This window comes from Propithecus coquereli, unplaced genomic scaffold, assembly GCF_000956105.1.
Source record: "Propithecus coquereli isolate 6110/MARCELLA unplaced genomic scaffold, Pcoq_1.0 Scaffold110, whole genome shotgun sequence".
Taxonomy (NCBI): domain Eukaryota; kingdom Metazoa; phylum Chordata; class Mammalia; order Primates; family Indriidae; genus Propithecus; species Propithecus coquereli.
Window position 1 is genome coordinate 4,787,992 of NW_012134970.1, and position 15,926 is coordinate 4,803,917.

Sequence of the window (15,926 nt, forward strand, 5' to 3'; positions counted from 1 at the left end):
ATAAACATAAAATACTTGCATGTTACATCTAAATTATACTCATTTAAGAAAATTAATAGAGGTGGGCAGAGGATATCATAATTAGTCTTATATTCTTCCCTTCCAATTAAATCTAGAGTCAACAATGTGGTCTATCACAATTTCAAGTCAGCAGACCTTTTAATATCCTGAACAAATTTTTACATGTTGCCTTATAATTAATAATATTCATTTTCAATAGAATTTCCATGATAAAAAATTCTAAAACCAGAAAAGAATTCCCATATTAAAAATATATCTCATGCTTACTTTGAAATATAATCTGCACTAATTTTTGTTGGGGTTTGAGGGAGTCATAAAATAATACCCATTGTCCCTTCCTGACCTCTGAACCACAAAAGAGACAGACAGCTTCAATATATCAGATGAATTGCTGAAAAAGACTAGGTTAAAGAATGTATATTCGGTTTATGCCAACAATGGCCACCTAATATCAAACCCAGAATTCAAAAGACTTGCTCACCAAGGCCTGGGCAGTTTTGCACAAGCACAGGTCTACCCTCACAGAGGCAGAGAACCTTCACTGCAAGGCTCACAATGTGGCTGGCAAGAGACCACAGGGCTCTCTGCAGGCATGACAAATTCAAAGGAAGAGGAGAAAGGGCATGGCATGCCCAGTTCTGTGTCTTAAATTCCCTTCTTTCCTGGGCATGTGGGAGGGAGAGATCAGGATTCCTTGGTTAATGGACGGCCTAAGAAGCTCTATGAAAGGAAGCCATCTCCATCCCGCTTTCCCACCAAAGTATAGATCAGCATTTCTCAACCTTTCTTCCACCTTGACATACACAACAGGTGAAGTTCACATATATCACACATTAAGGCACAATTCATGGCACGTTAGCTATAGGGCCACCCTTTCCCTTCCAAAGTGGCCATATTTAATTGCAAGTGACTAAGGTACATGACATTAGGGATAATCTCCTTTATTTCATTTTAATTTACTTTGGTAAGGAGGTAATTTACAAATTTCCGTATTTTATTATTGGTTTAAAAACCTGGCTGGGCGTGGTGGCTCACACCTGCAATCCTAGCACTCTGGGAGGCCCAGGCGGGTGGATTGTTTGAGCTCAGGAGTTTGAGACCAGCCTAAGCAAGAGCGAGACCCTGTCTCTACTAAAAAATATAAAGAAATTAGCTGGACAACCAAAAATATATATAGAAAAAATTAGCCGGGCATGGTAGTGCATGCCTGTAGTCCCAGCTACTCAGGAGGCTGAGGCAGCAGGATCGCTGGAGCCCAGGAGTTTGAGGTTGCTGTGAATTGGGCTGACGCCACGGCACTCTAGCCCAGGCAACAGAGTGAGACTCTGTCTCAAAAAAAAAAACCAAAAAAACCTTATTTTCTCAATCTCAAAATGCCATCAATTATAAAATATACCATGAGTTTAAATAACCTCTCAGGAACAAAGAAAACATATTTAAGATATTCATTGAAAATAATTATTATGAAACTATGGTTCTTGTGTCAACTCGCAACTCACTTAGATACGTATGTCATGAAATCACAGCTCAGAATAGCTGGTCCAGAGTCAATTTAGAAGGGCATCTGACTCAAGGAAATTAAAAGAAATGATTAATAATTTTCTTACTGCTGGAAAAGGCAGTGAAACAAGCTTTTAAATCATTTTGTAAAGCATAATTTTCAAACTGAAGAGGCTACTGTTCAGTTATAATCATGGAAACTCTAGCCTTCTTAGACAAAGATTTTTTTAAGTCTCCATCGTTTCACCATATGGCACCAATCTAAAATGTTTTCATACTTAAACCACTTCCGTAAAATTCTGCATGTAGGCCCCAGTTGCAGTAGATCTGGGTTCTCTGATCTATAACTTACATGACTGTTCTTCAGTGTTTTAGTTAGCATTTGTTAGCATATTTAAGATAAATACTCTATAATCAAAGAGCTTGTTTCCTAGAGAATAACATATTATTCTCAGGTTATCAGGCATGGTCTGAATGTGTAGCATTCTACTGAGTGCCTATGCAATATAATTTTCAAACAAGAATAATATAAATTATATTCAATATAACTTGAACACTAAGCAGTGCTATTTCAGGAAATATATTAAACATTTACAATAATAACTATATCACTATTATGAACATCAATTATTTTTCTTCATATTCACAAAGATTTATTACAATTAAGCTTACTAAACATTTGTATATTGGTATTCACATCCTTATAAAATAATAGATGCATTTTTCTCCTGATGCATAGGAAAGTGTTAGCTAAAATAAGCATTTTTGGGGGCCTGAAGAAATGAGCTGCCTTCCTTCACATAACTCTCTATTCCTTTTTCTCCTCAACCTTATGTCTATTTATGACTTACATCTGGGTAAGGAAGAGACTAACCTGGCCCACCAATGCCAATACAGAGGAAACACTAGATTCTTTAACAGGGTTTAGTGGCTACATGTACTACATCCTAGGTCTTGCATCTTTTGGGGTTGAGGCACAGACCTTACACCAAGAATAATCCCCAACTGATAACTATCTGTCCTATAATATCAGAAGTTGTGACCTCTCACTTTCAAATAAGGAAAGGATTACAAAAAAGTTCTCCTTTCTTAAAGTCAGAAGAAATTGAGGTTAAATATCTCCAAATTAATTCAGATTCTTCATAGAAATAGCCAGCATTTACTGAGCACTTCCTGTGCAAGGCACCATGCGAGGTACTTTACATATATTATGTTCACATAAGAAATTAAGTAAATCAATCTAATTTTTCAAAAGCTAACAACACAAAATAAGAAAGTCTCCAAAATGCAGAAAAAACTATTTATTCACAAATTACACAATAAACAACCATCCATTACTCAAAACAACGTATCAAATGTTGAGTATCCACTTCTCTAGATAATTATCTACCTTTTGAGCATTTTCCTTATTAAACAAAATAAAATAATTAATATTTGTTTTTTTGGATCACTCTGAAACTGACCTTTCTTTAACCAGAGCTAACTTTCTGATGATATAATTTAGGGTAAAAATATACTTGTCAAGGCAAGTGCTGATTTCTCCAACTCTGAAAAGAAAGAGATAAGCATTGCAATAGAATGAAATTTTGAAAACTCATCCTCATAAAAATGTAGACCATTACTTACATGCTCCAACCGTGTTAGGTAACATCCTTAACATAAAGTAGCCTACTTTCATCCCTAACAAAGATAAAATTAATTTTCCACCAATAATATCTTCCTGAGTGTCAGAAATTACAGTATCCACAGTTCTTTATAACTGTACTACAATATATAGTTATAAAAATAAATCAGCAACAACTGTATTGATTTGTGAATGTGATTGTGGCTTTTCAACAAAATATTTAACATAGCCTTCTCATAAACACAGGATTGTACTATAAATCACATTCCAGTTTCTATGTATTTTGTGTTTCAGTTACTCATTGACACTTTTAATAACATCCTTACTTTTTTATTTTTAGAAAGATATCATTTAGCTATTTAAAACTGTAATTATTTTTCATTTCACTATTTCCAAAAAAGTTATCTAGAAAAGCAATTCTAAATCATTACCTGGAAAAAGTTACAAGCAAGAAACAAGTTGTCTTAGGGTTTTTTAAGCTTTTAAAATTAAAGGAAGGAAAATACTGCTTTTGACTGGGATGATACAGCAGTACAATTTATCATGGCCTATCTGTAAAAGCCATTCATTTTAAAAATGCACATGTTAAAAATGACTCACTTACGGTAAGGACTATTCTACCTACTGTAACAATTTAAAAAAATCATTCTGCATACTTCACACATCTAACAAACACTGAAAGAGAAAACTATCATTGTCATAACTTTAAAGTCAAAATAGAAACACAAATCAGAATTAAGAGAAACTTCAGAAAATGTTCAGAAGGTACACATTTGCATGCATTTTCAGCCAAACTTTCAAAGATTTCACATGTAACCAAATGACACCTTTGAATCAAAATGAAATGTCGAAAATATTCAAGCTTTGTGACAGATTTACTCTAATGAAGCAAGAAAAATGAAAGAATGAATAGTAACAACAGTATATTTCTAGGAAGGAAGGAAATCACACACTTCCTTTACCATAAAAGTTGAGCCAACATTTTAATAACATTAGCCATCAAGTTATCCACTATTTAAGAATATACTTTTCAAGTTGCTTTTAAAACATATTCACTTATATATTCAGATTATGTTAAGTTTATTAATCAAAAGCAAGTTTACTCAGAATTCTAATCTTAATAAGTATAAATCATAACTTATCAAGACATAGTCCAAACGCTATATAATTCTACCATTTAGTTTTTGTATGCCCCATCTGATAAACTTATTTTTACAAACAGGAGTTTTGCCCTCTATCTCCACAGGAAATGTCCCTATATCTAAACTTTAAGTGGCAATCAAAAAGATTCAAATAATTCCTCCATTACGCACACTGCTTCATCGGGCTTTGATAAAAACAGAGCCATCTGGTGGTGTAGCGCCATCTTCCTTCTCAGTTACGGTCTCTACAGTCCCAGAAGCAGACACAATGACCATTGTTTTATTTGCAGAAACTGTCTTCTGTTTTTCAGCAATAGCAGCACAAACAGCAACAATCTCATCACTTTCAAAGTCATAGTCTGGAATCGACTTTGGTGAAAAATGTGCTACTTCAGCTGGTGCTTCACTTTTTTTAATCTTCTGTGCTACTTTCTGCTGTTCCTGGAGCGTTCTTGCCCAAGAGAGGTCTTCTTTCCATATTTCGGGGTTCATTGGATAGATGTGAAGAGCCACTTGAAAACTTCTAATAGCCTGGGGGAAAAAAGGTCACAGTTTTTCGTTTGTTTTGTGTTTAAAAATTAGTGTTTAATACAATCGTGTGTGTGTGTGTGTGTGTGTGTGTGTGTGTGTGTGTATTTATCACACACATACACATTCTAATGTATTTTAATGTATTGGAACATAAAGGATAGAAGTTAGGGCTTTGCCCTAACCACTGGATGATGATTATGGTGAAAAAAAATTACAAAAACAATTGCAAAAAAATTAAAAATTTTTAAAAAATGTTTTAAAAATTACAAAAAAATTACAGAAGTATGAAAGAGACTTACAATATGCTGATGGACTAAAAGCTATTAAAATATCAGTACTGATATTAGTACTATTATTAAGACAAAGCAAATATACTGTTCAGCTTCTGCAGACCAGCAAATATATATAAACCTAGGGATTTCCTGGGCTAACTCTTAATCAGGAAGGTACCAAGAATGCATATCTTTGAAGCCAAGAGTTTAGATCTTAACAATGTTAACACTTGTTGAGTGTTTACTACATTCGAGGCACTAAAGATTTACATATATGAACTCATCTATCTTCACAATAATCCTATAAAGTAGGTATGGTTATTGTTTTCAGTCCTACTTTACAGAAGGACAGAGAGATTAGTTACCAAAGGTATGAGCTAGGAAGTGGCACAGCTGGGATGCAAACTCAGGTAGTCTGGCTGCGGAGTCCATGTTCTTGTTCACTATATAATACTGCTTAGTTAAAAGAACTCCACTTCGGTCTGGACAAAGGTCAACCTTAGCACTCTAGACATTCTGGACTGGATTTACTCTTTATTTTGAAAGGGCTGCCCTGTCTATTGTAGGTGTTCAGCAACATCCCTGACCTATACCCACGAGATCCAGTACAGCTTCCTCTCCTAGTTATGACAAACAAAAATGTCTCCAGACATTGACAAATATCCCCTGGGAGGCCAAATTGCCTCCAGTTGAGAATCACCAGTCTAAATCCACTGCGTGTTGTTCTCTCTGAGTATACTTACTCTCTGGACAGAAGATCGTCATGCAAACATTAGTTTTAGGATTCCACATAATCTACAGATTTACAATCTATTCTAGGCCCTTTAGACAGCATTATAAAGAGACAGATATATAGAGATATAAAGTATACAGAGTAGTACGAGCAGAGTACAATGTGAATGAAAAATGGGAGCTGGGTTTTTAAATTGCAGCAAGAATGCCAGGCCAAAAAGTGTGAAGTTTACATGATGGGAAATCATTGAAAGTTTGGACTATAATATTTGTTCATTTTTTTTAAAAGTTATCAAACTTTCAGTGGTATATCTTTAATTGGATATCTTTGAACAATCAAAAATATAATGAAATCTCAATGATTTAATTTTGTTCAAAGACAAAAATCAGTAAATTAATCAGGAAGTGTGACTGGGCACAGAAATATTTGCTTAGCCCCTAAGGTACCAGGAGCATTGTGCCTTATGTGTTCTTTAAAAAAACAATTGTCCTAGGAATATGAAAAAGAGTTAAATACCTCCTCATGGTATAAAGGTAATGCCTAATGAAATATTAAAAGGTAATTTTATTCATATTTACTAAATATTTGCCATCACCATAATCAATTCTAGAACATTTTCATTACCCCACAAGAAAACCCCATACCTATTAGCAGTCATTCTCATTTTTCCCCAAGACCCCAGTCCTAGGCAACCATTAACTTACTTGCTATCTCTATAAATTTGCCTATTCTGTATATATCATATAAATGAAATCATGCAATATGTAGCCTTTTGTGTCTGGTTGCTTTCAAATACCATGTTGTTTTCAAGGTTCGTCCATGTTGTAACATGTATCAATACTTCAATTCTTTTTATTGCTGAATAATATTCCACTGTACCCATACACCACATTTTGCTTATCCATTCATCAGTTGATGGCATTTGAGTTGTTTCCACTTATTGGCCATTATAAATAATGCTGCTATGAATATCTGTGTATAAGTTTTTGTATGAAGATGTGTTTTCATTTCTCTTGGGTATGAACCTAAGAGTGGAACTGCTATGTCATATGGTAACTGTATGTTTTATCTTTTTGAGGAACTGTCAGACTGTTTTTCAAAATAGCTGTAACATTTTATATTACCACTAGAAATGTATGAGGGCTCCAATTTCTCCACACCCTCATCACCATTTGATATTGTTCATCTTTTTTATGGCAGCCATCCTAGTAGATGTGAAGTAGTATCTCTATGTGGTTTGATTTGCATTTCCCTGATTGGTAAATGATGCTGAACATCTTTTCATGTGCTTTTTGGCCATTACTATAACTTCTTTGGAAAAATATCTATTCAGATCCTTTACCCATTTTTTAATTACATTATTTGTATTTGGTTTACCAAATGACAATGTTTTTTGTCAATTTTTTTTTAAATTCCCAGGATGACAATTATTCTGACCCTGATATAACTGAGATTTATAATAAAGAAAAGATGTTTGGTAATAGCTTTAATCTGTGTTTATGGATTAATAATACCTTTAAGAGGTAATTTGCTATTTATTTTTTACAAAGGTTTGATAAATGGCTATTTACTTTTTGGTTCAGTTGATCAAAAACATATCAAAATAAACTTAAAATTTCAGCGTGATAATAATCTGACTTCCTTACCAGGATTATCTCTCCCAATCCAAGCTGAGCACGTCCCAAAGTTTGCCAAGACTCCCATGAATGTGGATTTCGCTGAACAGCCATTTCGGCTGCATGTACTGCTGGGAACATTTCATGAAGAGACATTAGGACCTATAAGCCAAAAAGGGGGGTGGGAAATCCTGTCAGTAATATTCATAAACTAGCAAAGTACTGATGGATAACCATATGTAAACAACTCTTTTCATTTTTTAAAATATATTTTCAGTCTGGTAAATAGCATTTTAGTAGTTTTTACCCCCTCCTTTGCCATTCGGGGTCAAGAATTACAGTCCTCTTTTCACTCCTGAAATAACTATGAAAATATAAACTATTTCCTTCCCAGTCATTGAATCCTATGTCCATCTGGTCAAAACCAAGTGGTTATATTCTAGCCATGGTGGGTCAGAGCTTATAAACTCTCAATTCCATTACTTACTCTATTTACGATGTAGTTTTTAGGGAATCTCAAGATTTGCTATTAAACTAGGCAAATTAATTTGTTCTACCAGCCATCCTATGCTAACGAACAATGTTTCTGCTATAAAAATCATTCAAACACTCCACGGGCCTACTCACCAGTAGGCTTTTCAAACCATATAAATCATAAAAATCAGACAGTTCTAGCACCCTCCACTTTACTCTGTGGGTTAGTCTGTGGGAAAGGTTCTGAATTTCATCTGTAATACTGGGGACCATTAAAATTTTAAAAAGTTTGTGACACAAATATAATTATTAGGTTCTAAATTAAACAACTCTTCATACAGTTCACTACAAACCCTGTTAATATATACATATTTAAGATTGAAAATTAAAGGAATCCAAATGAAGGCCCTCATAGCACTTGACCCATCAAACATAATTTATTTGGGTTTTTCCTGGATAAACCAATGTCAAAGCTGATAAAGGGCATGTCAAATGTTTTAGATCATCATTTGAAAAATATTTGTTAGGTGTACAGATCAAGACTGAATTGCAACCATTCCCTGGCAAAAATATGTTTAATGTTAAAATATGTTTTAAACTTTTAAAGTCTCTTAGATAACCTAATTCAAGTGCTCAGAGGTTTTCTTCATGGACTTTCCCACAAAATATTAGAAATGTATTTTTAAGGTACAAATGTTATTTTTAAACTATTAATAAATTGCATCTATTCTGACCTTTGGCTAAGGACTAAGCCATTTTTAGAGACACCTCATCCAGAAACCAACCCGTCCCCATTTTAAAGAAAACTGAGCTAATGCTAAGTCTACCACAATCAAATCACAAGGAAAACAGACATTGTTCATTATTTAAGAGATTACCACGACTTTTTAAAAGATATCCATTTACTCATATCTTACAATAGTTAGGCTGAAATAAAACTTCATTGTGAAGACAAATGAATTTCTAATTTTATGCCTAAGGCACAGCCATAAATAACAATGAAGTATTTTTTCCCAAATAAATAGTATTTGAAAAAGAAAATGGAAGAAAATGCTATTTGGGTTCATCATTGCTAACCAAACAAACATAGTGCAATTTCATAATAAAAGTGAAATTCTTCATAATTATTACCTGTGATTTCATCTCATACAGGGTAGCATCATTTGGGGTTAACTGTAATGCTTCATCCCACTTCTGAATTGCTTCCCGGTATCTGTAGTTGTTAAAATTACATTAATATCATATTTTCAGTAAATCTTTGAGAGTATATGACCAAATTTAAAAATCTGGTACTAGGAAAAAACTGTGTATCAAGAATCTCTCTACTCAGGAACTGATAATAATGATGTTAACAAAAGCAGGAAAAATTAAAGAGACGAAGGGAAAAAACAGCAAAAGAGAAAAAAGCAAATTATAAATAAAACAGACCTTAGAGATCCTTCTCTAAGATTTTATTTTCTGGGCTTAGAAATCCCCATCAGATTTTCTCCTTTTTTCATTACCTCAGTGTCTACATATATTCTCAATCATTTTAGATGAATTAGGAAAAACTTTTCTTGAGAAATTTATAATCCAGTTGCAACCATGGGCCCTGCTACAGCAATCTAGCTGACATAGATGACAGTTTAAGAAGCTGCCAGGTAATTTTGTAAAGATTCTTCAGTCTATGAGGGCTAAAGAATCTTTGGCTGTAAGGGCAAGAACTGTATCTGTTTTGTTCATCACTAATAATACATGGTAAGCTTATAAGAAATGGATGAAATGAACAAAGAATAATATGGAGATGATGATTTCCACTACCACTCTTTTACTGATGTTCTCCCCGTCAGGTCTCTCTTTGAGCTCCAGAGCCATTTAGTCAACTAAAATCTCCACCTAGGATGTACCAAAGACGGCTCAAAGTCAGTATGACCAAAACTGAGCTTTAGTACGCTTGATGCCAAATCTGCAGAAGCACAGCAGCATTTTTTTTTTTAATTAAGGAACAACCAAGTCCTACATGTTATGCAAAGCGGTCATCTCCAAAGCATCCTTCACAAGTGGTTAATCTGTGTATACGTGAATATTTCTAGAAGGAGAAGGTTCTAATTACTAGAACACTCTTCATTATATAAGTTGAAATCTTCTACTCTGTACCTTTCCCTCAATACTACTATTTCTGTTTTCTAGAGGTAAACAGAAAATACATAATTCACCAGTTTTCATTCCTGGCTCCATGTAGAATGGTCTAGGGAGATTATGGAGGGGGTTAACACACACACACACACACACACACACACACACACACACACACACACACACATGCCTAGTCACTGCCTCAAACCAATTAAAATAGAAACTTTTGGGGTGGGTCCCAGGCATTTTTTTTTTTTTTAATTGAGGCAGAGTCTTGCTCTGTCACCCGGGCTAGAGTACAGTGGTGTCATCATAGCTCACTGTAACCTCAAACTCCTAGGCTCAAGCAATCCTCCTGCCTCAGCATCCAGAGTAGCTGGGACTACAGGCACAAACCACCACGTCTGGCTAATTTTTCTATTTTTTGTAGAGATGGGGTCTCGCTCTTGTTCAGGCTGGTCTCAAACTCCTGGCCTGATGCTATCCTCCCGCCTCGGCCTCCCAGAGTGCTAGCATTATAGGCATGAGCCACTGTTCCCCAGGTATGTGTATTTTTTAAAACCTTCCCAGGTAATGCTAATAAGAAACCAGGGTTGTGAACGCTGGTTCTGTCATAGTATATTAAGTAAATCCTATCAGGTACTGGCTTCTCTTGAATCACTTCTTGTTATTTATTTTCCAGACATTTCATTTCCCCTATATATGTTTTTGTGCATAATTTCCTTCCTAATATGTAAAGATCCAAACCAAATACAAAAACCAAAATGTGGGCTGATCTGTATAGATTATTATTTAAGCAGGGAGCAGAGAACTAAAGAAATAAAGACAGAATTTGAGGTAAAATACAAGTACATAAAAAAGCACATTCTCTCCCTCTGTTTTCACCTTGCTATTGAGTTCCTTTACTAGTAAATAGTACAAATGGGCAATATCATTTCTGAGGTCTTGTATCACTCGACAAATGGCACCTTAGAATTAGTTTGCTAATTCCACGGCTAGCAGCAGGGGTGAGAGCAGGCATGGTGGAAGTGAGCTTTACAAAGCCTGTCTTAACTGCCATTATAGGCTGTGACAATGAATAAGGTTATTTTGTAGTAGCAGGCTATGCATAAATGTAAGCTAAATGTTCACCGCACAAAGGCTGGCAGCTTTTGTTTCCAGGCAAATTATACCTGAATATGCAGAGGTATCTGTTAGAACTGTCACCTGGACCACTGTTAATATCTTTTTCTCTTAACAGAGGCCTCTGCTGAGTCCTGGGGACATATCTGCTTGAACACTATGTTTAACTCTGAGTGAAAGACTACTCAAACTTTAGGAACTACTTCCAATGATCTGAACACAGTGCGAACATCTTCTGTATCATTACTCACGCTACTGCACTATTCATCTCATTTTTATGATGTGCTACCACCATGCTGTGTACTTTCGCTAGCTCTGCGGGCATTAATAATGTTCTCGTAAGTCACAAATCAAATCTCTAAGAGCTTCACTGAAAATTATTTCCCCATGAAGGATTGTTGCCAAACTCAAGCCTGTCTAGAGCCAGGCTCCCCAAAGTGGGAAGTAATAGTGGAGACATGCAGTCTCATTGGCTACTGTCAGTTCTCTTCCTTCCCTCTGAGTTAGGGATGCCTTCTCTCTATAGCATAAGGCTGAATACTACCATTCCAATGCAGTTATAGCATAACTTATTCAATGAATCCTCTATTGTTAGACACTCAAGACTGACTTTTGGCAACTACGATTCCTTTTTAGAAGGAAGTGGGTGATGAATAATAATTACTGAAGAAAAAAACTGTGTTTAGGAGTTAAGTATAATCTGCATATTATATTGAGATAAAACTGACTGGAAATGAGTTCACCTCAGAAGGAAGGTTGTTTAACTCAGGATATCATTCTCATTGATTTCCTTTAATTAAGAAAAAAGCCAAAGAGGGAAGAAATAAACACATTTACTTGTCTATATTACTCCCCTTCAGACTGTCTATTAACATGATCTACTAGATTTACAAGGAACACAATTTACAGTTCCCAGTTGGCTTTGTAATTAGAATTAGCAATTTCTAATCAAAAATTCAAGGTGGGCATGGTGGCTCATGCCTATAGTCCCAGCCACTTGGGAGGCTGCAATGGGAGGATCACTTGGACCCAGGAGTTCAAGTCCAGCCTGGGCAACATAGCGAGATCCCTGTTTCTTAAAAAAAAAAACTAATGACATTATGACACTAATATCCTTTAATGCAATAACATTATATGTAAAATACAAATCCTATGTAGGTTGTTTAGTCCTCCAGTAACTAGCCTACATGTTTAACAATAATCACTATGATTTTAAAATTTTATTTTTAGTCTTATAGAAAATGAGGAAAATGCTTAGACTGAAACACAAATAAAACAGTAGCCTCCCATGTCCTTTATCATCAATCCTCATCTACTCTTGAAACACACACACACACACACGCATGGGTGCACTCGCTTTCTCTCTTTTAAAAGCTCTATGTAAAATGAATAATTACTTTCAATTTAAACTATGTAAATAATAAGAGAAAATGTATATGAATACTATTTATCTTCAAAATCTTTGTGAGGAAAAAATAGAGTTTTTTCCTTCAAAAACTTAGAAATAAAAACAAACCTCTAAACAATACAAATGAGTAAACATTTCTAGAAACTGTTATAAAATATTGTAAACAATATTATAACCTTAAGTGTGGCACCACCAGCTTTAAGAATTTAAGGCTACTGATAGTGAAAATGGGCAAACAAGTCTCAGCTCAAATATCTCTTCAGAAAGCCCCCTCTTTATAACAACTACCAAAACTCTTGTCGATCTACTTACTTCTTTATTACCTATCTCTCCATCTAGGGTGTAGATGGAGAATGTAGGTTCCATGAGAGCAGGACTCTATCTAGTTCACTTCATTCACTGCTTTGTCCCCATATTGACTGGCATACTGTGGACACTCAATAAGTATGCAATGAATTAATGAATAAAAAGAAAAAATTCCTACATCTCCTTCTCACACTTTGGTGTTTGTGTGTTGGAGGTGAAGTGGGGAGTGGAGAAGATATAGAGAATGAAAGGGGGATGATCATGTTTCAATGTATTCCAAGGCACTAGACTACAAGTACAATATATGAGACAACACTTGACATTGCTGTCATTAAATGCCCCAACCACACTCTCTCCTGAGTCGGGTAGTAGACCACATGATCCTTCACCCAGAACACAGCTGACAGGGCCAAAGACAAACACATAACCAAACATTAGCCAATCCACTGTCTGGTTGGCAATTTATAATTTTCATGGCCTGGCTCAGTCGAGCTGAGTCAATCAGATTTCTGTGGAATTTGAAAGTGGGAAATTGAGAGAGTGGGGACACAGCTGTACAGAGCTGAACAGAGAAGATATGCAAATTAATTAACAGAAGGGACTGTAGTGTGCTAGAGGTTTGCCAAGGGCACAAGGGAGGAAGTCATCAGGCAGCAAAATCTTCCAATGGTTCTCTATGTCACTCAAAATAAAAGCCAGAGTTCTTACCATGATCTTCAAAGCCCTACAAGATTTGGCTCCCTTTTCTCTCTGTAACCTCATCCTTAGTCAGGCCCTTTGTTCCCTGCTCGAGTCATACTGGCCTCCTTACTATTCCTTAGAAACACTAGGCATACTTCTGCCCTAGAGCCCTTATACTGCCATTCCCTTTCCCTAGATAACCATACCGTGAGTGTACTATGTCAAACAAAATTAACTAACCACAAATAATCATCACTTTCCACTAATCTCATAATGGATTTCTACTGTTTATTTGTAACACATAATTTTATGTGGAAATATCAAAAAAAATTTAAAAGCTATCCCTATACAGCTACACTTTTAAGAAATCAGTAGCTAATATTAAGATCCATTATTTTATTTCTTTACTGAACACTATGTTGTCAAGAATGTGAAAGTTTTCATTTTACTTTATATTGTTTTCTAATAATATTTATAAGAATTGTGCCCCAAAATGCTTAATGACAGAAATAACTTTCTGGTTGATTCAGTTGAAATTCTGTTATTGGAAGTGATTTTTCTTAGGATACAATATTTGAAATTAAAAGTTTAATTTACTTTCTTGATTTTGTGGAAGATTTCATATAAATATTATAATGATACTGAAAGTAGTTTTAGATAGATCTAATTTGACTGAAAACCATCTGATTTGTAGTATAGTTAGATCAAGTTCCAACTTTTAAACAATAATCAATTTCCTGAATTAAACCAAAAGAAAATCTCTAAATTATTTTGAATCTGTGTAGAATCTGGAGTAACATTCTGAAGAAAGCAAAGACAATAGAACGTGCAGTTACAGTAAGCATTCACCATAAGGAACCTAATTTCCCATAGTTTAACAGGCTCAGAAAGAAAAAAGAAGCACATTCAATGATAGTGAAAAAATATGCTTCCTAATCGAATATTTTCTGAAGACAGTCATATTTAGGGAACTACATCAGGAAGAAGTGTTGAGATAAAGCTCAGACTAGCAAGTCCCAGGATGTCTTTACCAGGTGAGGGAAAAAAATATACTTTAAAATAAACCCTAAACTGCTCAGAGTTTTGGTAGCTATCACTTATTGGTTAAGTCATAAATTCCACTTTCAGTAATAATTTAAACTGTTTACTTATACAAAAGAAACATGTCTTTAAAAGTTTCCAATTTATCACAGACAAGAAGAAACCATTTAGGGCAGATTAATTAACTCTGGAAACAGGAAGAAGGAGCTCTAACGTTACATAAAGGTGACACACATTGAATAAAGGTCACTTTCCAAAGCAAATTAAAATAATGATGTAACTTCTGCCTAGTGCAGGATGTTTCTTAGGTTTTATTGTATTGAAAGCAATTATCCAGTTCTATTCCTTACTATACCTACTAGACAATGAATTTTCTGAAACAAGTAAAAAGTAATAATTTTAATCTCCTTATTTTGACTTCAGATATAGGGATAATCTAAAATATCTTATCACCTATATTATTCGTTCCATTTAGCATACACATAAATATCAGAAAATCGAATTCACCAGGAATTAAATTCAATATCATGTAATAATTTGTACTAAATAAAAACATTAAAAATAAACAGCATGACTATAGCAAGATACCTTATTTTAATGATAAATACATTATAAAATCACAAAGTATGCACAAGACAAAAGAATACATGGGACTCCTTCCCCTCACTTGGATGAACCCAATCACTTGCATCCCTAGAGAAGCCTGTGGGGCATTAAGTTATTCTGGTGAATACTGGCTCCTGGTACCTTGTTACTTTTCTTTATAGAATAATTTGAAACTTTGTATTTATTTCTGTGTTTGATACAACTAAAAGCTCTATGTATACAGTGTGATGGGTATTTTGCTTACCAAGGTATACATATGCAGCAATAGCACCTAACACAATAGCACCTAACATAATAATTTCTGAAGGAATAAGACAGACACCAGGAGTAGTCCACAGTCTTTGTGTGAGTAGATTGGGACAATACAGAAGAGGCCCTTACCAGAAAACAGCTACCACTGCCTAATCCAAAATTTCAAATTCCACAATCAGAAATGTAATCTTAAGAGTCTTGGGCATTTCAGCATATTTGGAGAATTTAAGAATAAAAATAAAGCACATTTTTGTCCTAAATGAGAATCAACCCCACTGACCACTGAAGACATTCTAGTTCTTTTTATATTCTCTACAACACCCAGAACATTTCTGGGCACAAATTCTATCTACCTTATTTGTCCTACCTTCTGTAAGAGAAGTCCTGGAAAGCAGCAGAGAGATGCATAGAAGATATGAAAAGAGGGGAAAGGAGATAGCATGCTGATACTGTATCAGAAAAAAAAAAAAAAAAAATAGAAG

The 15,926-nt window shown here is 34.8% G+C and overlaps 1 protein-coding gene across 4 annotated transcripts in view; it reads right to left on the reverse strand.

The window, feature by feature from the left end:
• Window positions 1–2,807: 2,807 nt before the first annotated feature.
• Window positions 2,808–15,926, reverse strand: part of TTC33 (tetratricopeptide repeat domain 33) — a 46,350-nt gene continuing 33,231 nt past the window's right edge. For 3 of the 4 annotated variants that reach the window (XM_012649687.1, XM_012649675.1, XM_012649681.1), the window contains exons 3-5: window positions 9,045–9,126; window positions 7,470–7,601; window positions 4,323–4,818 (exon numbers count right to left, since the gene is read on the reverse strand). In XM_012649687.1, the coding sequence (XP_012505141.1) occupies window positions 4,465–4,818; window positions 7,470–7,601; window positions 9,045–9,126 (568 nt within the window). In that variant the 3' untranslated portion in view covers window positions 4,323–4,464. Of the gene's footprint in view, window positions 4,819–7,469; window positions 7,602–9,044; window positions 9,127–15,926 lie in introns of all 4 variants that reach the window. The other variant, XM_012649667.1, reaches the window with a different exon arrangement.